We start from the raw sequence: 20,901 nt of genomic DNA on the forward strand, positions 1-20,901 counted from the left end.
CCTGCAGGCCCTAGGCAGCATTCTGGCCTACCTGTCTGATGCCAAGAGGAAGCTACGGCAGGTGGTCTGGATCAACCTGAGGGAGGAGGTTGTATTGGAGTGTGACGGTCGCATGCACAGCCTGTGGCCCCCCGGGCCAACCCTGGCCCCTGAGCAGCTGGAGGTGAGGTTTCTGGCTTTCTGCATGTCTTCATGGGAGCAAGGGGGCCCCGCTCTCCTGTTGTATGGATGGAGGAGCTGAGGCTTAGGAGGGGACCACTGTTCCCAGCCTTCTGTTCCTGTGCCCCCATGTCCCCATACCCCTGTGGCTTTTCTGCCTCTGGGATGGTTCTGACTCATGGCTCCATCAGGCTCCTGCCTCTCAGGCCTGTCTCAGTGGCCTCCACCCTCTGTCCTGCTCCTGTCCAGGCCCTGGAGGCCCAGCTGAAGGCCCACCTGAGTGCTCCAGCCCCCAACACCAAGAGCCCTACCACCCCCAGGTTCCAGAAGTGCCTGACCACGCAGGAGGTCTTCAGCCAGCACCAGGGGGCTTGCCTGGGCCTTACCTACCACCGGATTCCTGTGCCAGACTTCTGCGCCCCCCAGGAGGAGGTGAGGGGCCAGGCCTCTGGGGGCCAGATCTTTCTTCCTCTTCTCTGGCCTGGGAAAAGCGGCTGCACTCCATAATGGAGCCAGGAGATTGTCTAATGGGGTCCACATGTGGCCTCAGAAGCACATTCCAACCCTTAACACATTTGTGTGGTTATGTGCATGCGTGAGCATCCATTCACTGTGTAATCTACCTGCATTTGCTTTGTGTCGTGGGGCTGGTCTGTGTGTGTCCTGTGTTGCAGGCATTGTATGTTGCAGGGAAGGACGTGTGCTCACCTGTCTGTTGGAGGAATATATGATGCATGGTTTCCTGGTGGTGTGGGATGTAGGCTCCCGTGGGGTTCATAGCGTCTGTCTCATGCTTGTGGGCTGTGTGGTTGAGGTGGTGTTCACGTGGCAGCTGTAGGTCTGTGACCTGTGTGTTTGCAGTGGTCGGTGTGGTTTGTTTTTCAGGTGCTTGTTGGTGTATCTGTGGGCTGTGTGTGCCTGGCCTGTGTGGCCTGTGGATGTCGCTTGACAGTTTCCTTTTGCTGAGCTTTCTGTGGCCTCATAGCTGGTGAGGTGCTGCCCCCTACTGGCTGCTCCCTAAGTGCTCAAATGGGCTCAGGCAGGACACAGCACTGAGCTGAAAAGCACCAGTGCATGACCCACCAGGTGGAGGGTTGGCATATCGAGTCCCAGAAACGTGTTGTATCTGCTCATATGTCTAGTCCTGGATGCTGGGATGGGGACAGTTTTGGCTGCGCACAAAATGTAGCTGTTAACACATGTGCTCTTGTGTGTAACCTTGTGAGCTGTGTCTGCACAGGTCAAGGTTATGTGTATGATGGGGCACATGAGGATAGAAACCTAGGGTTACCATCTGGATGTGGGTCCACACTGTGAGTCTGGACAGCCACTGGCACCCCTGGACTCACACTGTGGTTTTGTCACCCCAGGACTTTGACCGGCTGCTTGAGGCCCTGCAGACCGCTCTCACCAAGGACCCAGGCACAGGCTTCGTCTTCAGCTGCCTTAGTGGCCAGGGCCGGACCACAACTGCCATGGTGGTAGCTGTGCTGGCCTGCTGGCACATTGAGGTAGGTGTGGCCTTCTGTGTGAAGTCAGAGGTCATCCCAGGCAGGGGTGGGTACTGGCTATGTCGAGTGTGAAGGGTCAGAGGTCATGCCTAATACCATCTATCAGTCCTCACAAACCCTCATCAGGGTTCTAGGTGTGGGAAGGGGCTAAAAATAAGGAGAGGCTCCAGCTCAGCCCTGTCATCCCTTAGGGCTGCCCTGAAGTGGGCGAGGAGGAGCTAGTGAGTGTGCCTGATGCCAAGTTCACCAAGGGTGAGTTTCAGGTGAGTATGTCCCTGGCTCCCTGGGAATGCTGTGCAGGCTGGAATCTTGTGTCCTGCTGGCAGCTCAGCCAGCTCAGAACAGCTTGACCCTTGAGCCTCTGCTAATAGCCATAGTAGATGGGGGCTGGACATGTCTCTACCAGGGTAAGTATTCATGATATTGTTGATAACTACCTCATAGTTTACTTGAGACTCAGCTGTGGTTGGTGCCCCATGTAAGGCTGTAACCTCCTCTGCTCTGGCCAGCCCCCTGCTTCAGTTAATGTTAGGGCAGCCATTAACATTTCGGAACCAGTCATGTGTACAATACACTTGTCCCCTGTCATGTGTCATCTCAGACACGTGACATCTCTTTCCACACTTGCCCATAGCTGGCCACCGTCACGGTGGGTTTCTGTCTACCTGGGAACTGTGCCACAAGCTTGCCATTTGCCCTCCTGGCAGTCCTGCTGCCCTGACCTCTGTGAGAGAGGTCAAGAAATGCCAATCACATGTACCCCCAGGCTTTGGATATGCTCCTCTTTGGACAACTTCTTTTTTCCTGTTATAGTTGTTACTCACTCTTTTTTTACTTTTCTTATTGTGACAAAAATAATACTAACAGACATCAAACTCTAGGCCGCCTGGTCTATGTAGCAACTCTGAGGCCAGCTAGGGCTACACAATGAAACTTTGTTTCAAATAAATAAATGAGTGTAGCTCAGTGGTGGAATGTTTGCCTGACCTATTCAAGGCCCTGGACTGGATCCCTACCCCTGCAATAAAAACGACGAAAGCAGAAGAAACCAGGGGCTTAGCTGGAGTGCTGCTGAGCATGTGCGAAGTCCAGGGCTTAAGTCCAGCATCACATTCCCTGAGTGGGAGTTGTGGCTCATGCCCGTAATCCAGCGCTTGGGTGGGAGAGGTTAGGAGAATTAGGAGTTCAAGGTCATTCTCTGCTACACGGTGAGTTTGGAAAATGCCTGGAACATGTAAGCGCCCGTCTCAAAAAGCTGGGGGAGGCAGCAGTTAGATGGCTCCGTAGGTAGAATGCTTGGCCAAGAGTTAAAAGATAAAGAGTAAGCTGAATCTTGAAAGGGACCTCACCCGTGCTTTTGATATACTCTGAGCATGTCGTGCTGTTAGTGCTTCCTCTGGTTTACTGGAATTGTCTCCCTGGCTCTCCTTCTCAGAACTGTGTGTGTGCTTTCTGCTGTAGGAGGCTGGCTTGCCTAGTTCTGCTGTTAATGTGCCCTGAAAGACTGAGAATTCCCTTATGGGTATCTGTTTCATTAAAATGTGACTGTGATAGGTAGAGGTGACAGCTTGGAGGTTTAGTACTTGATACACACTTTTTTGTTTTTGTTTTTTGAGACAGGGTTTCTCTGTGTAGACCAGGCTGGCCTCAAACTCACAGAGATCCCCCTTGCCTTTGCCTCTCAGATTACATGCGTGTGCCACCGCACCTGGTTGTTTTTTTTTTTTTTTTTTTTCTTTTCTTTTAGACAGGTTTCACCATATAGCTCTGGCTGTCCTGGGACTTACTCTTTGGACCAGGCTGGCCTCAAACTCACAGAAATGCACCTACCTCTGCCTTCCAAGTGCTGGGATTAAGTGCTGCCACCATTGCCCTGCTAAGACATTATTTTTAACTATGTGGACCTGTGTGTCTCTGTAACGGTCTGTCCACATGAGTGCAGTTGCTTGTGGATGCCAGAAGAGGGCGCTGAGTCCCCAGAACTGTAGGTAGAGGCTGTTGTAAGGCACCTATGCAGTAAAACTCAGGTCCTCTCTAAGAGCAGTTCACATTTTTAATGGCTGAGTTTACCCAGGGTCTCTTTACCCTGATAGCCTCTTTTAAGAAGTCTCATGCTCTACCAGCTGAGCTAGCTGGGTGGTGATGATAGCCTCTTTTTTTAAAAGAAAAAATTTTTTTGTGTGTACACTTAGGTGGGAGGTCAGGATAGACTTTGGGTGTGAGCCCTTAGCTGGCCACCCATTTTATTTGGTTTGTTTTTGTTTCGTTTGAGTCAGGGTCTCCCTGGCCTGGGGCTCTTCACTTCAGCTAGATTGGCTGCCTGGCTCTACCTGTCTCTGCTTTCTGCCCTCTGCCTGGCCTTTTATGTGGGTACTGGGGATAAAACTCAGTTCTTCAACCCTGAGCAGCAAGTACATGACCAGCTGAACTGTCTCCGCAGAACCTGATGGTCTCTTCAGGATAGAAAGTCAATTAAATGACCAAAAAAGATGTACATATGTAGCTTCTCATTTAAAAAAAAATGCATACATTAAGAATTGCCAGGCAGTGTGGTGCACGCCTTTAAATCTCAGCACTGGGGAGGCAGAGGCAGGTGGATATCTGTGACTTTGAGGCCAGCCTGGTTTACAAAGTGAGTCCAGGACAGCCAGGTCCACACAAAGAAACCCTGACTCAAAAACAACAACAAACAAAAGAATGGTGGGTACAAGTGTTTGTTGCACAAGTATGGGGACTGAGTCCCAGCAGCCAGACCTGTGTAAAAGCCAGGTGTGGTCCTTCGCACCTGTGACCCCAGCACTGTGTGGCAGACACAGAGGCTCCCTGGGGCTCGCTGGAGGCCAGCCTAGATCCAGGCTAGATCAGTGAAAGACCCTGTCTCAGAGGTGAGAGGGAGAGCAGGACACGCGATGTCCCCCAGTGGCCTGTACACACATGCCCTCATAGCTCACACACACATTCACACACGTCACACATGCCTACACATATCTCATCTGCACAGAGGGTAATGTATGCATTGAGATGTGCCTGTGTGGACCCTCTTGCTTATGAATGGAAAAAAATGTGGTTGTGTGGTATCTGTGGGCTGCCACATCCCTTTACTGCCCTGGGCCGGAGAAGCAGCTAGGGGGGCTCAGGCTGAGGCTCCCCCTTTGCTCACCCCTCTTCTGGCTCCAGGTGGTGATGAAGGTGGTCCAGCTGCTGCCTGATGGCCACCACGTGAAGAAGGAGGTGGATGCGGCCTTGGACACTGTCAGCGAGACCATGACACCCATGCACTACCACCTGCGGGAGATCATTATCTGCACCTACCGGCAGGTGAGCCCTGCCCACCCGGGCTCCTGGGCTGTGCTTCCCATGGCGAGGCTGAGGGGGCGAGGTTGGTGGTGCAGGCCTGAGGTGGCAGCAAGTCCTGGGGGCCCTTCCTTGGTTTTGTTTTGGTTTGGTTCTTGGTCTGGGACTTTCCCACTTGTTAGAAAGGAGCGTGTGGACCTGGGAACAGAAACGGCAGCAGCCCAAACCACTCCCACCCAAGCTACCCCTGGGATAACATACGTGTTAGAAACCCGCTGTGGGAGGCACACCCGCGACCCCTGTGGGATGGGGCACGAGTCTGGTGTGTGATCCTGGGGTCCCAGAGCCAGCGCCAGGCGGGTGGCAGTGTGAGTGACAGTGGGCGGAGATGCAGCTCAGTACTGCATGGTACGGCTGCTGTAGCCCCAGCACAGGTGTGTGTACACCATTTGGGGTCTGGGTCTGGTTTCCATTTAGGTTTAACTTTTTTCTGCTCAGATAAATTTTATTTTACGTATATTTACAATTTATAATTTTAACCTACATGTATTTACGTGTTTTAATTATATATATTTACATGCGTTTTGCGTATCTTTTACATTCTATATTACTTTTATTGTGTATATGTACTTGTATGTACACAGTGTGAGTGTGGGGGTCAGGGATAACTTGTAGGAGTTGCTTCTTCCCTCCCACCGTGTGGGAATGGACTTAGGTGGTCAGCCTTGGTGCCAGTCACCTTTACCCACTGAGCCATATTGCCAGCCCTCCCAGCTTATTTTTTATTGACTTACTAAATTGTAAAAATAAGGTCTCCAGAGTTGTTCAGGTTTAACATATGAATCTGGGGCCTTCAGCTATTTAGAAAGAATGTGCCCTTGAGTGTGGCTGGGTCTCCAGTGTTCCCTTCTCTGCCTCAGAAGGGCCTGAGGGCTGGGCAGGTGGTGGTTTGCAGCTTTGGGACTCTGGAGTGTGGGAATTGGGCTGGTCACGGGGCGAGCTGCCTGGTAGCCGGTGGCAGTGTATGCCATGGCTGGGTGAGTTTCAGGGCAGCTTCTGCTCGTGGCTTGTAGAGAAGGCTGTGTCAGGCTACTTGTTCAGCCTCAAGCTGGGAACGCATGATAAGAGTGATTCAGAACAGCCTGGGCTGGGGGCATGGAGTCAGATCCTGACAGGGTAGGTCCCAGTTTGGCGGTATGCAGGGGCTATGGGATAAGACTGGGAAAAGACCAGGCTAGAGGCTGCCATGCATGGGGAGGAGATGGTGGACCAGGAGCTTCCAAAATGGACTTGGCACACTTCGGAAAACACAATGCCCTTGTGATCAGGCTCCCATCTCCAGGTTCCTTTGAGTTAGTTGCCTTTGAGTCTTGAACTGTCTTAGGGTTTCTATTGCTGTGATAAAACACCATGATAAAGCAACTCTGGGAGGAGAAAGGCTTCATTTCACCTTAGAGCTATAGTTCATCGTCCAGGGGAGTCTGGGAAGCAACTCAAGGCAGGGCCCTGGGGGCAGCAGCTGAGGCAGGCATGGAAGAACACTGCTTACTGACTTGCTTCTCATGGTTTGCTCAGCCCCTGGGTAGCTTCACCCACAGTGAGCTGGGCCCTCCCTTGTCAATCATCAATCTACCAGGCCAGCTTGCCCGTAGGTGGAGGTGGTTCTGGTGGAGGTATTTTCTCGTTTGAGGTCTCCTCTTCTTAAATGACACTGGCTTGAGTCAAGCTGGCATAAAACCAGCCAGCACACATTCACTGCCACTCTTTGGAAACCCCCTTCAGCGCCCTGGAGCTGAGGCCTCTGGGGTCCTAGGCAGTGGAAAGGTTTCGGAAACATGGGCCAGGCCCTCTTAGAGCTCCTTTCTCTCCATCCCAACTCCGAAGCTCCCCGGACCTCGCTTCCTTGGGACTCAGAACCTGGATGTCCACTCTAAGGACAGAGAGAGCAGGCAGCATGGGGGGCCTGGGCTGCAGGAGAAGCTAGGAGTTGGCCTCAAGCAGCCCAAAAAGGAGCCCCTGCAGGCCTCAGGGGCCGCGAGGGCAAAGGCCAGGAGGCCTGAGGGTTCACAGAGGGTTTTTGGTAGCATAGTGTTGTCAGCACTCAGCAGAAGTGAGATTGGATGGTAGCTGGCTTTACTCCTGGGCAGTGGGGTGGCAGGGATGGGGGTGGGAGGGAGAGTTGTATTTTAGGGACAGCAGCTCTGGCTGCCTTCACAGTGGAGTGTCTAATGGAGGAAGCTGAGCAAGTGAGGCCTCCTCCCCACCTCCCTACCTCCCCACCAGGACGCCCTTGCATTTCCAAGGCCAAGTTGGTGCTGACCTTTACCTGCCTTAGATGTAACCCGGATCCCAATCCAGGGTCCTTCAGGGGGCCAGAAACTAGATGTAGTTATTCACCGGTGTGGCCACCAGGCGGTCTCAGTGAGCTAAGTTAGGGCAAAATACTCCCCATCACCTTCCCATCGAACCCAGGGCCTCACTGGTGTTCAGTGCTGTGCCACTGAACTACACTGTGTGTGTGTGTGTGTGTGTGTGTGTGTATTTTTCAAGATATTTTCTTTACTGCTAGTGTGTGTGTGTGATGGGAGGGGATGCATGTCATAGCAAGAGTGTGAGGGTCAGAGGTTCTCCCCTTCCTCCCATATGTGGGATCTAGGGATTGAATTTGGGTCATCAGGGCTTATACAGCAAATTTACTGGCTCCTCCTACCTTGTTTTGAGATGGGGTCTTTCGTTGGCTAGATGGCCCTGAGCATCCAGGGATTCTCCTGATCTTGCTATGTAGAACAGGCTAGCCTCCAACTCACAGAGCTCTACTTGACTCTGCTTCCTGAGTGCTGGGATTAAAGGCATGTGCTACCTGAAGAAGAAGCCGCTCCTTTCTTGCTGTAGGAATGCTAGAAATATGGGCAAGAGCTGCTCTATCTGGCTTTCTCTGGGTTCTGGAGATCCAAACTCAGGACTTCACACTTGTGTGCCTTCGCATATGAGCCATCTCCCCAGCCCCATAGGACAAGGTCTTAAAGGTACCATAGAGCAGGGGGCCGTGAGACTCTCAGGGGCTTTCACCTGCTGGCAAGAGGTGAGCATGAAGCTTTTGGCATCTGGGGTGTGAGTCCCCTCCTGAGTCCAGCTCAGTTTGCTTTGTGCCCAGTGTGTGGGTCTAGCTTTTAAAATTCACCTGGGTGAGTCCAGGTTGCAGCCAAGGCTGACAGCCCCCTCTGATGAGCTGCGGTCTCCTGCCTCAGTGCCTCAGATTCCCCCGCAGGCTTGACAGATTACGGGGGCTGTCCCAGAGTTTTGGATGTTTCACAGCTCTGAGACGCAGTACTCACGGCGTGGAATTGGAAGGACACGGAGCCTGGGCCACCTTACTCTGTTGTAACCAAACTTATGGAGATGCAGTTTTACACACTGCCTGATGTTTACAATACACTGGTCCATGGTTGCCACTGCAACACGGATGTTAGAGCGTGGTCAGGACCTCAGAAAGAAGCCTCTCGGCCTTGGCAGTTGGTCCTCAGCCACCTACAGCTCCATGTTTCCTGTTGAGTCTTTCTGGATGTACTTGTCTGTTTGCGTTTTTGCAAAGACAGCAGTGTGTCTAACAAGTCTCATAATAATGGAATGATGCATAGCAATGGAATGGTGTGTGTAATGCATCTCATAATAACGTAGTGATGTATTGTACTTATTTTTGTGTTGTGGATGTCTTCTTTTCTTTTTTCTTTCTGGATGGCTTGGAATTCACTATGTAGACCAGCTTGGCCTTGAACTCAGAGATAGATCCACCTGCCTCTGCCTCCCGAGTCCTAAGATTAAAGGCATGAGTCCTGGCCCTGGCTCTTCCATTCATTTTGAGACAGGATTTCCCATATCCTGGGCTGGCTTCGAATTCCACATGTAGCTGAGAATGACCTTGATGTACTGATCCTCCTGTCTCTGCTTCCCGAATATTGGGTTACAGGGGTGCACTGTTATACCCGCTTTATGCGGTGCTGGGGGTGAAACCTACGGTTTTGTACAAGCAATGCAAGTACTCTACCAACAAAGCCAGTGCACAAGCCCTTCAGGCGCTCTTGGTTATCCTGACACTATGCTGTTGTATGGTGGGGGGAGGGGAGAGCAAACCCAGTCTGGTTTTGGTTCTGTTCTCACTCATACCACAACCATCCCCAGAGACCATTGTGAGCTCAGCTTTTGGAAACTTGGGTGTTCCCTCCATTAGAACGAAGGGCAGTGCTTCCTCCAGGGTCCACTGCAAGTCTCGGTGTGGAACGGCCTGAGCTCACGGTGGGCTGAGCTGTTCCCTGAGCGGTCCCAGATGCTCGGCTCAGAAGCTCCGTGCTCAGGTCAGCTCAGGCCAGCTCAGGCCATGTGCAAGAGGGGTTCCAGCCATCTCTACACATTGAGAGTGTGTGTTTCTGAACTGTGAGAAGTCACACTTTCTTGGCCCTGTGAAAACACCCGTGATCAGAGTGGACAGTGGGATCGGCACTTTTCAATGGCCACAGAGCCAGGTTCTGTGATAGAGGCAAGGAGCCAGAACAGATCATCTTGGCCAACAGGTGGAAGAGGGGGATGTGGATGGGGAGGAAGTTGAGCTCAGGTGAAGGATAGGCTTTTCTGCCCCCACCTGCACGGCTGAAACATGCTGCTCCCAGGGGCCAGTGTTTGGAAGCCCTCAGCGACTATAGCACTGGACAGGGCCAGAGCCTAGTAAGTCTCAGCAGAGGGGAGGCCCCTGAGCATGCGTCCTAGGACCCGGTGACGTCTAACATTCTCCGCCCTCACTGTCCAGTGTGTGTTTACAGATGAGGCCGTGCTGCGTGTCATGGTAGGGCAGGCCACACAAGGTCCTGTGTGAGTTAGCAGAGTGGGGATGGGAGGCTTCACTCCAGTCTCACGGCCCTCCCTAACCTACATTGTGTTTGAGCTCAGGATCTCGAGATGTCTCTGGGGGAGGCTTTACTCCTGGGGAGTAAGATGGCAGGGATGGGGGTGGGACCCATCCTAGAGGCATTTCTCTCCCAACTCACCCCACGAACGGACTCTTAGAAACCACCTGGCACTCAGGTCGTAGCTTCAGGCTCTTAAGGTTTGGCTAAGCCCCTGCCCCCTGGTTTCAAACCAGAGGTCCTCAGCTGGTCTCTGCTGGGTGCTGGCAAGCTTCACACAGAGTGGGCTGTGTGCGGGGGTGGGGGGTGCTGCTCAGCTCTGGGTGGAAATGGGCCCAGACTCCATCTGGGCTGTACCTCCTCCATCAGCCTCACTGCCTGGGAATGTCCCAGTTGACATTCCATCCATTTCAAGTTTTCCCAGCAGAACACAACGATCTTGAGACTACAGAGATCCCAACAGCATGTGGCAGCCTGGCTTCTGCTCCTCACCCTTGTCAACCAGTCTTTGACCTACATGTTAATCAGAAGCCGTTAAGAACACATGGCTGGCATTTGGCATTGGTGCTAATTATCGGCAATAAAAGTGACCCCAGGTCGAAGAGAAGCAGGAGAATGGGAAGCCCCTGCTCTCATGGAAAGAGCATTCTGGGTGTGCGCCTCCATGTGTGACATGAGCACGAACGTCAAGGAAGTCTGTGCTTCTTAGAGCTTCTTAGAGCTGCAGAATATAAATGGTCTGGGGGTGCAGAGGGGTTTCCAGGGCCTGCTGAGCCATGGGACATGAATTTTAGTTTTCTCATTCTGATCTTTGTACATGTGCGCTCACCTTTCCTTATAGGTGGGATTGTGTCCGTGTGTCTGAGGCTGGGCCCACCTGGTCCATGTTCACTTCTTACCTGTCCTTTGTTGAGTCAGACCAAGGAGAAGGCTGTGCCAGCCTGGGTTCTAGCAAGGTGAAGAAAGGCACATGGATGCCTGTCTTGGCTCCTGGGCAGTTCCTGGTGAGAGCTGAGGGCCCTTCGTACCATTGTGGCTGATGTTGTGTGGTATATGCCAAGTGGTAGCACACAAGGCCTTCTGGGACAGTCTTGTTTTTTTTTTTCTGCCTCCACCTGCCTCAGTTGCCTGGTTTTGTAGACAAAGCTTAGCAAAACCTCCCTATTTTCCAGGGCAACTATGAGGCTGTGTCTAGGTCTGGTTGCCGTGTGTGTATGTGTGTATGTGTGTGTGTGTGTGTGTGTGTGTGTGTGTGTGTGTGTTTTGTTTTGCTTTGAGACAGGGTCTCTTTATATAGCCTTGGCTATCCTGAAACTCACTTTGTAGACCAGGCTGGCCTTGAACTCAGAGACCCACCTGCCTTTCTGCCTCCCAAGTGCTGGGATTACAGGTGTGCACACCACTGCTGGGCTGTTCTCAGGGGCTTTTAAGAACTGCCTCAAGGGCTGGCCAGATGGCTCCGTGAATCTGATCCCCTGGACTGTGGAAGGAGATGACAGACTGCCTCCAGCTGACTTCTGCACACGTGCACGTGCACACAAACAAACATAAAAAAAAAAAAAACAAAGCCAAAACCCTGCCTCCCACAAAAAGAGAAAAGGAAAGACAGAAAGACAGTCTCTTGAGATGAGCCACTTCATGAGGTTGGCGTGGACTTGAGGCGACGGGGATCAGTACGAGAAGTCCAGGGCCTACTGAAGTATCCCAACATGGCCGCCAGCCCACAGGTTGACCTGTCCTTGAATCAGTTGTTTCCTCTTGGACTTAGAAAGGGAAAGTATTTATGGCAGAAAGCAAGGTCAGGCTCTAGAGAAAGTCCTGCTAAAAGCATTAATGCCAGTGGGGCCTTGGCTTTGGCTGGCGACAGTCCTTCTTACTGTTCGTATTTAAAACAGTCTACGGCCGTCTGTCTTCCGTCCAGGCTGAGTTTGAGAAAAATCTGAGGCAAAGCTGGCTGCAGACGCCCTTTGCTCTCCACAGATTGCTTTGCAGAAACCACACTGCTTTTCCTTTCTGAGAACTTAGACCCTGTTCATTCCAGTCCTCAGAGAGGTAAGGAAGCCAGGGAGGGTTTTACTAGACCCATTCATCTGAGGAAGAAACTGAGGCCCGTGGAAGATTTGTGCCTGGCTGGGAGCAGGATCAGATTTTATCTTCCACTTTCTTATATTCCTATTCCTTTAAGATGGCACTCAGGACCCAGGGGACAGTTTCATGGTAACAGTAAGAGGACGGGTTGTGGTGGAAGCCATTTGGAATAGGCTCCAGAAGCAGGAGCTGCCAGGAGGCAGGAAGATCAGCTCAGTACCCCAAGGACTAAGCTCTTTTCCTAAGAGAAGCAGAAAGTGAGATGGCTCAGGCGCTGAGGCCCTGGGGGGGTCTCTCTCAGCCTCTCTAAGGCTCAGGCCAACGCTGTCCCGGTTGTCCCTGGACGCTGTCCCAGTCATCCCTGGAGACCTCATTCCAGTAGGTAATGGGTCTCCAGGGCCCAGATCCTGCAATTAGAGTAGACTTGCAATGCCTTTTAGTTATCATATAAGATGTGACAGGAGAAGGGCTGCTTCCTTAGGCCTAGCTCAGAACAGAGTCAGTGAACTGGTGTAGCTGCTGAGTAGAGTTTGTGTGTGAGTGTATGTGAGTGTCAGTGTGTTCATAAGTGTGTTTTTGTTATGTATGTAGGGCCCCTGTCAGCAGCTGAGTCCTCATTTCCCTTCCCACTGCTAGCTGGGCTGGAAGCCTTTTGGCCCTACAAGGGACTTTGCTGCTGTGCCTGGCATGGTCTCTGTGTACCACTGGAGTTAGAGAGGTCCCAGGGGCAATTTCAACATCTCCTGGCTCTGGCATTATCTCATTGAGCCTCTGTGCTTTTGTTTCCAGAGAGCAGCTACCACTGGGCATGCCTGGTTCATTGCACAGGCCCATTCCTACAGCCCAGCTCCCAGGACGCTGCCGGACACGGCAGGGCTCTGCATTGTCTTATTTAGTGAGTGGGAGGTAGATGGCAGGAGGACTAAATCTTTGCATAAAAAGGAAAATCTGCCTGTTTGCTCTATCCTCTTAGCCCATTGGGATGGTCTTCCAGGACAAGGTATCCCTCTCCAATTATGGGAAGGGGTCTGGAAGTCACACAGGAACTGTCACTGGAATGCAGTGGCTGGGAGCAGTTGGTGTGGGGGGGGCGCAGCATCTGGAAGTGGGTTGAAAGGGAGCCTGTGGGATTTCCTGGTTGAGATGTAAGTCAGGGAAGGGAGAATCGAATGTGGAGCCAGAGTTTAGGCCCTGCAGTTAGAAGGAGGTGGTTGCCCCTATGATGGCAAACTTATGGTATATCAGTTTGAGGGGCTTTCAGGAGACTGTTAGGACATGGGTGATGAATTGGGGACTGGAGATGTCTACTGGAGTGTTGTGTAGGCACCTGTATGAAGCGTGTGTGTGTGTGTGTGTGTGTGTGTGTGTGTGTATTCCCAGCATGTGTATGTGTGTGAGAGAGAGTGAGTTAGCATGTATCTAGAATCTAGGCTTCAGGAGGAGACTACTGGGTCCATGGTGCTCACTGGCTAGTCGCTTGCTGCATCCCAAGCTCTAATGGAGACCTTTCGGGGTGGGAGTGAGGGACCAAGAGGCAGAGAACTGGTGACAATCCTGGACTTCAGAGTTGTTTGGGAAGGCAGGTCCCACCTGGGTGAAGCAATTAGAAACCTTAAGGTTTCAGACTTAGAGCAGAGGAGGCTGAGGGAGGGGAGATTGTGAGACTTGGAGCAGTGGGAAAGCAGGGCTTGGCCTAAGCCTGGGGGGACAAGCTGACTGGGCTTGGCCAGGTGGAGGGGAAGGGCCATTCGGGCAGAGGGTAGGTGAGAGCGTAGAGGCTTAGTCTCACAGTTACTCCTCGTGGCTCATCAAAGAGCTTTCAGACTTAATTGACAGAGCTAGATCTACATCCATGCTAGACGGGCCAGAAGTAGGAGAAGCCTGCAGCCCCCACATCCCTGGCATCTCTCCTGGGCCCTGGTTATTTTAGGTTTCAGTCCCAAGGCCCAGGAAGCCTTTGTCCAGCTTCACGGCAGTTAATAACAGCCTGTCCTGCTGGACCATTTAAAAACAGCTTGACTATTTTTATGCACAGGAGGCGTCCGGGTTCTCCCTCCCAGAACTGTGTCAGTATAGAGTGCTTTTAAGGAAACTTGGCTGTGACAGGCAGAGGGGCCATGGTCTCAAATCACAGCCCTGTGGCCAGAGGCAGGATGTGTCCATGGACCTCTGGGGGTGTCAGGCGGTCATCTTCACACAGCATCTGAATTTAGAGATAATTCTACCCTTGGTGGTAGGACTGGAAAGCCTCCCTCTGCCCTTCACCGGATGTGCCTCAGACCTCATCCTTGCTAGTGTCTTGGCACAGTGCTGGTGTGGTGCGGCCAGGTGAGAGCGGAGCTTTCTCCTGAACCTTGGGTGAAGCAGTTTAAAGTGGCTTTTCCAAGGAGCACTGTCAGTGACTCCTGTCCTTCTGAAAACACCCTGGGATCCAGGAGACAGAGAGGAGAAGCAGGCTGAGGCATGGGAGCTACGTGACACAAGTGGTGGGGCACACTCACCACAAACAGGGACAAACAGGGCTTCACTGTGTTGGCCATATGCTTTACTTCTAAGTCAGTATGAATAGAGACATGTCTCTATATACAAGTCAATGTATGTGCTTTACTTCTAAGTCAATATATATTCTCTATAAGTCAACATATTATGCTTTACTTTTAAGTCTATATATTTAAGTTTATATATATATATATAAAAGACAATATATATGTGCTTTGCTTTTAAGTTAATATATATATATTTTTCTTTTATCTGCTACCTAGTTTCTAAGCAAAATTGTATTTATTTATTTATTTATTTGAGCACACAATGTTAATCCTTGACAAAATCATCAGTGCTCCAACTCTCCTTCAGGCAGCCTCTCTGGCCCTTTGTCTGTTGGACCCTCTTGTCTTGGCTTCTCCCAAGCTCTGAGCCTGTGTCTTAGCTTCTCTTCCTGTTTCTGTGATAAAATCATCAGTGCTCCAACTCTCCTTCAGGCAGCCTCTCTGGCCCTTTGTCTGTTGGACCCTCTTGTCTTGGCTTCTCCCAAGCTCTGAGCCTGTGTCTTAGCTTCTCTTCCTGTTTCTGTGATAAGATTCCCTGACAAAGGCAGTTAAGAGAGAAAGAGCCTAACTGGCTCACAGTTCCAGGGGACAGTCTACCGCCATGGGGACTGCAGGATTTAAAGCAACTGGTCACACACCACCCACAGTCAAGGCCAGAGAGTACTGGCTTAATCCATGACAATGCTCAGCTGGCTCTTCTTTTCATTCATTCCAGGGCCCAGTCCATGATCTGGTGCCACCAACAATCAGGGTGGGTTTCCCAACCTCAGTTAATTCAAGTAAGAGATTCCCTCACCCCACACGCCGGGGTGACCGTCTTCCTCTGGGACTCCTTCCCATGGCTGTGTGGGCAGCACATCTATAGTAGGTAGAGGAGGAGGCTGGGGTATGGAAGCAGGCCTGCCTACAGGAGAGCCTGGCTGTGTGCCCCAGATGTCGTGAGTGCCTCTGGCATGTTTCTCTACCGAGAACCTTGAAAGCATTCCCTTTTAATGTCTCCTTTCTCTTGAACACGAATCTCCCGCAGCGTCTTCCTCCAACAGGCTACTTGCTTACCAAACCGTCAATGACTTCCAATGCTGAGTCCCATGGTGCCCATCTTTGGCCCTGAGTGACCCCAGGCACCTCACAGGCCAACCTAATGTAGACAGTTCCTCACTGAGGCTTCTTTTCCAGGAGATTCTTTGTCACATCAAGTCCTTAACAACCAAAACAAACCAGCCTGTCTTCCCGTTTCTAACCTGACTGCCCATACTGGCCCCTCTTCTGCTCTGGGGGACACGCCTCCCTCCTGATCCCTGGCTGCCTCCCTGGTGCCCACTGCCTCTTCTTCCGCCTTGAAGGTTCCTTTCCTCTTATTGACCTTCCCCCTCCCTCTTGACATAGCCACCTCACTGCTTTGTAGTTACTGGAGTGTCCCAGGGGACAGGCAGGTGGGACTGCGCTTTGTGGCTTCAGAGCTGGTCAGTCAGTTGGGGCAGTGTGGTTCACAGGTGCCTTCTCACTGGTTTTCTGAAATGTGGAGGCCAGGAGGCTAATGGCTAAACTGCAGCCAGCTTATGAATCTTGCTGTCTCCCTGGGAGCCAGGGCCCTGTCCCCAAGCCCTTTCTAGTACATCCTGCTGTCTCTTCTCTCCTCTGCTTCCCTCCTGAGGGTCTTCATTTACTAGCTGCCTCCCCTCACATACCCCCAAAGCAGAACTGTTACTGTGCAGGCTCTTTCCAGTTGTGAATGTTAGGGCACCAGGCCATGTCACGCCTGGGGCAGGGAAGGGGGAGACCCTGGAGTTTTCCCAGAGTATGTAGGCCAGCGCTGTGTGTGTTCATGGAAAGGCTTCCATCTGTGGCCCAGCTGTTGGGAGAATGGCCCTCTCTGGTCCCTTGGGGCTCACTATGCCCTCCCACAGATAGTGCTGTCATTTGAAGAACCCCCCGCCCTCACCCCACCCCTAGGGCCACACTATTTTTCTAGATCAGAGAGCTGTTGCGGGCCTGGGTGGAGGTCCAAGGGAGGTGAGGACGGGCTAGTACACGCCGGGTGACCTTCTTCCTCTGGGACTCCTTCCCGTGGCTGTGTGGGCAGCACATCTATAGTAGGTAGAGGAGGAGGCTGGGGTATGGAAGCAGGCCTGCCTACAGGAGAGCCTGGCTGTGTGCCCCAGATGTCGTGAGTGCCTCTGGCATGTTTCTCTAGCGAGAACCTTGAAAGCATTCCCTTTTAATGTCTCCTTTCTCTTGAACACGAATCTCCCGCAGCATCTTCCTCCAACAGGCTACTTGCTTACCAAACCGTCAATGACTTCCAATGCTGAGTCCCATGGTGCCCATCTTTGGCCCTGAGTGACCCCAGTGCCCAGACCCCACCTCTCTGAGACCCTCATTGGCCGATCTGGAGTGAACCTAGGGGCTTGAATTTTTAAGGTTCCATGTGATTCTCAAGAGTAGTGAGGCTGTGAACCCCAGTGTAGGATTAGTGTCCTGCTGGTAGCATCCTTTTTTTCTCTCAGGCTAGGAGGCTACAGCTCCCACATATATTTGCCACTGTCTTTATTGCTGTCCCCACAGGGTAAACATGCTCGCTATCAGGTCTGTAAAGTCCTCACTGCCACCTGGACTCCCATCTTCCCTAGGGAACTTCCCATCCATCAGCTTTGCCGTCTCCTTTTCTCTAGCTTGTGACCTGGTGCTATTTCCAGAGAAGATGCTTGGGGGTGGGGGAGCACACCAAAGTCAGAGGCTCCATACTCCACCCACCTAGACTTCCTTCCCTTCTGCTTTAGGTGGCCTTTTCCTGAACCTTGGAGAGGAGTGAGGGTGGCCCTTTAAGGGCTGAGCGTCCATCCCTGTCACTGCAGATCCAGAACCATGGGGAAATAGGCAAGGAAGTCAGATGGGGGCAGGTGGGGTCAGACACTTAGGTGGGCTTTCTCCCCTTTCCAGTCGGAAAGGAGCTGATCCACTGTGAGCCCAGGCTGAGGAGAAGGTGGTAGCAGCTGCCTCTTCAAGCCAGAGCTCTATGACCCTGGTCCCCTGCCAGGCCATGATTAGAGCCTTATATGCCTCCACAGGGATGCTAGGGGGTTGGGAGAGAGAAGACAGCCCCAGGAGACCGGGGGCCATGTTGACAGGAATTGGCAGTAGGATCCTGTCTAGAGAACCATGAGTGGGCATTTCACCCTCTATACCTCAGACCCCAGCTTTCCAGCAGACAGCCTGGCTTTAGAACAGCCTTGTCTTCAGGGGAAAGTAGAGGCTTTTCCTCTCAGTGGGTTTGAGACCCCCTCACAGGAGCTGGTGGGTCCTATGGGTCTCCTCTGTGACCAGGCCAGGCTGCTGCCACTAAAATCGCTCTGCTGGGTGCTTAGGCAGTGTGTGTGTCTGTGTCTGTCTGTCTGAGTGTCTGATGACACCATCCTTGTCCTACAGGCAAAGGCCACCAAAGAGGTACAGGAAGCTCGGAGGCTGCAGCTTCGGAGCCTGCAGTTCTTGGAGCGGTACATCTACCTGATCCTCTTTAACGCCTACCTCCACCTGGAGAAGGCTGGCTCCTGGCAGAGGCCCTTCAGCACCTGGATGCGGGAGGTGAGAAAGGATGCTGAGATGGGCAGGCCTGGGGGTGATGGGCTCACAAGGTGGCCGTATCTTTGCTCCTGGTCCCTGAGTATGCTCTGTAAGGACCTGGTTGACAGGCTTCCCCACGGTATGGGGGAGTCCTGCTCTCCTCGGAGATGGAGATTGTGTCTCACTAGGTAGACAGCTGGTAAATACAACAGCTGAATCCATGCATGCGTGGAGGAGGGAGATGGGGGTGAGAAGGGCACCTGCCAGGAGCTTGCTCTGTATGTCTCATGGCCAGCACTGCCTGGATGCCTGGACACTTTGGTCCATTATTGTGTCCAACTGCCATCTGTCCCCTATGAAGGCCAAAGGCAAGTTTGTGTCCTGATTCTGTCTCCTTCCACCATGGCCTTGGACAAGGTGGCTAGCCTTGTGCCACTACAGCAGTGTCAGTGGTGTTGGCGTCATCCGGGAAGGTGGTGGTGACTCAGTGACATGTGTGTAGTGCCTCAGCAAGAGCCAGGCGTACTTTAGGTAAGAGGGATCTGTGCAGAGGTTCAGGGACTTTTTTATGGTTGTCATGGGAGCTGGTTGTTGGCTCCTCTTTCCCTGGGACCTCTGTGATCCCTCATTGCCTGGACTTTAAATCCTACCCGGCACCTGCTGGTTGAGAGGTCTCTTTCCTCCCAGGAAAGCAGCCTGTAATTACTCCTCAGCCAGGAAGCTGGCCCTGTCGACAGCATCGTCCATCACCATTCTAATATGGATCCAGGTCCACAGTTAGCTACCAGGATGCGAGTGGGTGGAAAGCTGGAGCCAGGACCTCAGCTGGAGCGGGTATAGGACAGTTGCAAGGGCTCAGGACTGGATGGAGGCACATTCAGAGCTATAGGGAACAGAACCAGGTAGCCGCTCAGCTGGCTTAAGGCAGCCCTGGCTCCCAGACTCACCTGAATGCTTAAGAACTCAGAAAAAGGGTGGCCTGGGGACAGTGGGCCTGACGGTGCCTCCTCGCCTGAAGCTTTGCCCCATCTCTGCCCTCTCCAGGTGGCAGCCAAAGCTGGCATCTACGAGATTCTCAACCAGCTGGGCTTCCCTGAGCTGGAGAACACAGAGGACCAGCCCCTGGCAAGGCTCCGCCACCGCTGGCAGGAGCAGAGCCGAGACCCAGAGCCCTGTGATGCTGGGGACTTCCTGTAGGCCTTCCTCTTGCTCCTTGCCAGGCGGGCTGGGGGCCTGAGGTTCTCATTGCTTCAGATGGATACTTGCCGGCTTCCTGAAGATTCTGAGGGCCTGAGAGCTTTTGGAAAGAGGTTTCTGTAGGATGTGTACACAGCACAGCTGTTCTCTGTAAACCCTTGGGGTGTGTAATGGACTCTGGCAAGGCCCAGCAAGTGTACCTCACAAACCAGCTGGCGCACAGCCTTCAGGGAGCTCGCTATCCAAACAGTCACCATCACTGTCCCCTTCTCACTATTGGTCACCAGACTGCCTAGGTGGGCAGCAGGCTGGGCATATTTTCACTCCCTTCCTCTGGCTAGCTTGCTCTTGCTTCTCACTCTTTCAGCCTGAGCAGTTGCCTGAGGGCGGTGAGGAGGATGGTGAGCTGGGCAGGTCTGTGTTAAAGGCGGCTCTGTCGCCAGCCTGGAAGCCTGTGAACATGGCTCTGCCACTCCCACCCTTCTTTCCCCATTTCCTTCCCTAAGCTGGCAGAGGTGAATGTTTCCCGGTTGGAAACATCAGGAAAAGGGCTTGTGGAGGCCACTGAGGCAGTGAAGAAGCAGGTCTATTAGAAACCCTATTGGCAGGATCTAGGGTGACTCGCAGGAGAGACTTGTGAATAGCAGAGGGTGAGACAGGGTCTTGGTGGCTTGCTGGGCCTCAGATTCCAGGTCCACTCTTGCCAGGATCCCCGAGTGCTTTCCTGGGATGCCACTGAGCAGTTTCGTTCACACAGCGGAAGATGGGGATAGAAGGCCTTGTTCGGTGAGTCTTAGCTGAGATTGCAGTTTGTGGCAACCAGTGCTTGAACACCCAGGAGCCTGGCTACCTGCTTCACTCTTTGAGGGACAGGGTTGAGTCTCTGGGCTCCTGTCCTTCAGTGGAAAGGGCCTGTCAGCTGTTCGCTGTGATATTTGAAGAGGCCGAAGGTGTTTCCAGCCTGGAGGAGTGGTGACCCTCTTAGCTGAATTCTTTTGCAAGCTGCTGTATATCTGTTCACAGCTTCTCAGGTTTGCTGGTGTCTGTTTTATGCATGTCAGTTTTTTTCAAAAAAGGTCTAGCCAAGGAGTCAGAGACCAGAGAGAAATCCTTCACACTATCATGGTTGACACTGACTTGGAGGTATGCTGGGACCAGTGGCAGATTGCTCTGCCTCAGTTTCCCTGTCTGTAAAATGGGAGAATAATACTTATTCTACTACCTACCTCACAGGGGTGTTGTGAGGAATCCTTTATGTTTTTTTTTTTTGTTTTGTTTTGTACAGAGCTTTTGAGCATTAAAAACTGTGTAAACATGCAATTTGCTGCTTCGCTGATTGATCTTTAGTGTGAGGCAGACATTACAGAAGCCACTCAAATAAAGCAGTCCCCTGTTCCTTCAGGGGAAGGGTGGATGCAGGGTGAATGGAAAGTTCTCATTACCAGCACTCCTGATGTTCAGAGGCTGCGTGTCAAAGGCATCACCGCCTCCCTCTATGCCATCAGTCACAGCTTACTGTCTCATATTGGATGTCTGAGGTGGTCATGCTGATCCCTGCTTGAATAAACAACACTGTCAGCCATCGACCAAGAAAATGTACCACAGGCTTGCCCTCAGGCCAATCTAGGTCTTAGCAGGGAGGAGGGG

General features: G+C 52.3%; 1 protein-coding gene across 2 annotated transcripts in view; it reads left to right on the plus strand.

Annotated features, from left to right (window-relative positions):
* The window catches only part of Pald1 (phosphatase domain containing paladin 1), a 58,410-nt gene extending 37,836 nt beyond the window's left edge, over positions 1-20,574 (plus strand). For both annotated transcript variants that reach the window (XM_060369481.1, XM_060369480.1), the window contains exons 14-20: positions 8-163; positions 409-591; positions 1,530-1,670; positions 1,862-1,933; positions 4,848-4,988; positions 17,923-18,078; positions 19,102-20,574. In XM_060369481.1, the coding sequence (XP_060225464.1) occupies positions 8-163; positions 409-591; positions 1,530-1,670; positions 1,862-1,933; positions 4,848-4,988; positions 17,923-18,078; positions 19,102-19,254 (1,002 nt within the window). In that variant the 3' untranslated portion in view covers positions 19,255-20,574. The remainder of the gene's footprint in view (positions 1-7; positions 164-408; positions 592-1,529; positions 1,671-1,861; positions 1,934-4,847; positions 4,989-17,922; positions 18,079-19,101) is intronic.
* Positions 20,575-20,901: the final 327 nt, after the last annotated feature.

The sequence above is a fragment of the Meriones unguiculatus genome, chromosome 16 (genome assembly GCF_030254825.1).
Source record: "Meriones unguiculatus strain TT.TT164.6M chromosome 16, Bangor_MerUng_6.1, whole genome shotgun sequence".
Lineage (NCBI taxonomy): Eukaryota > Metazoa > Chordata > Mammalia > Rodentia > Muridae > Meriones > Meriones unguiculatus.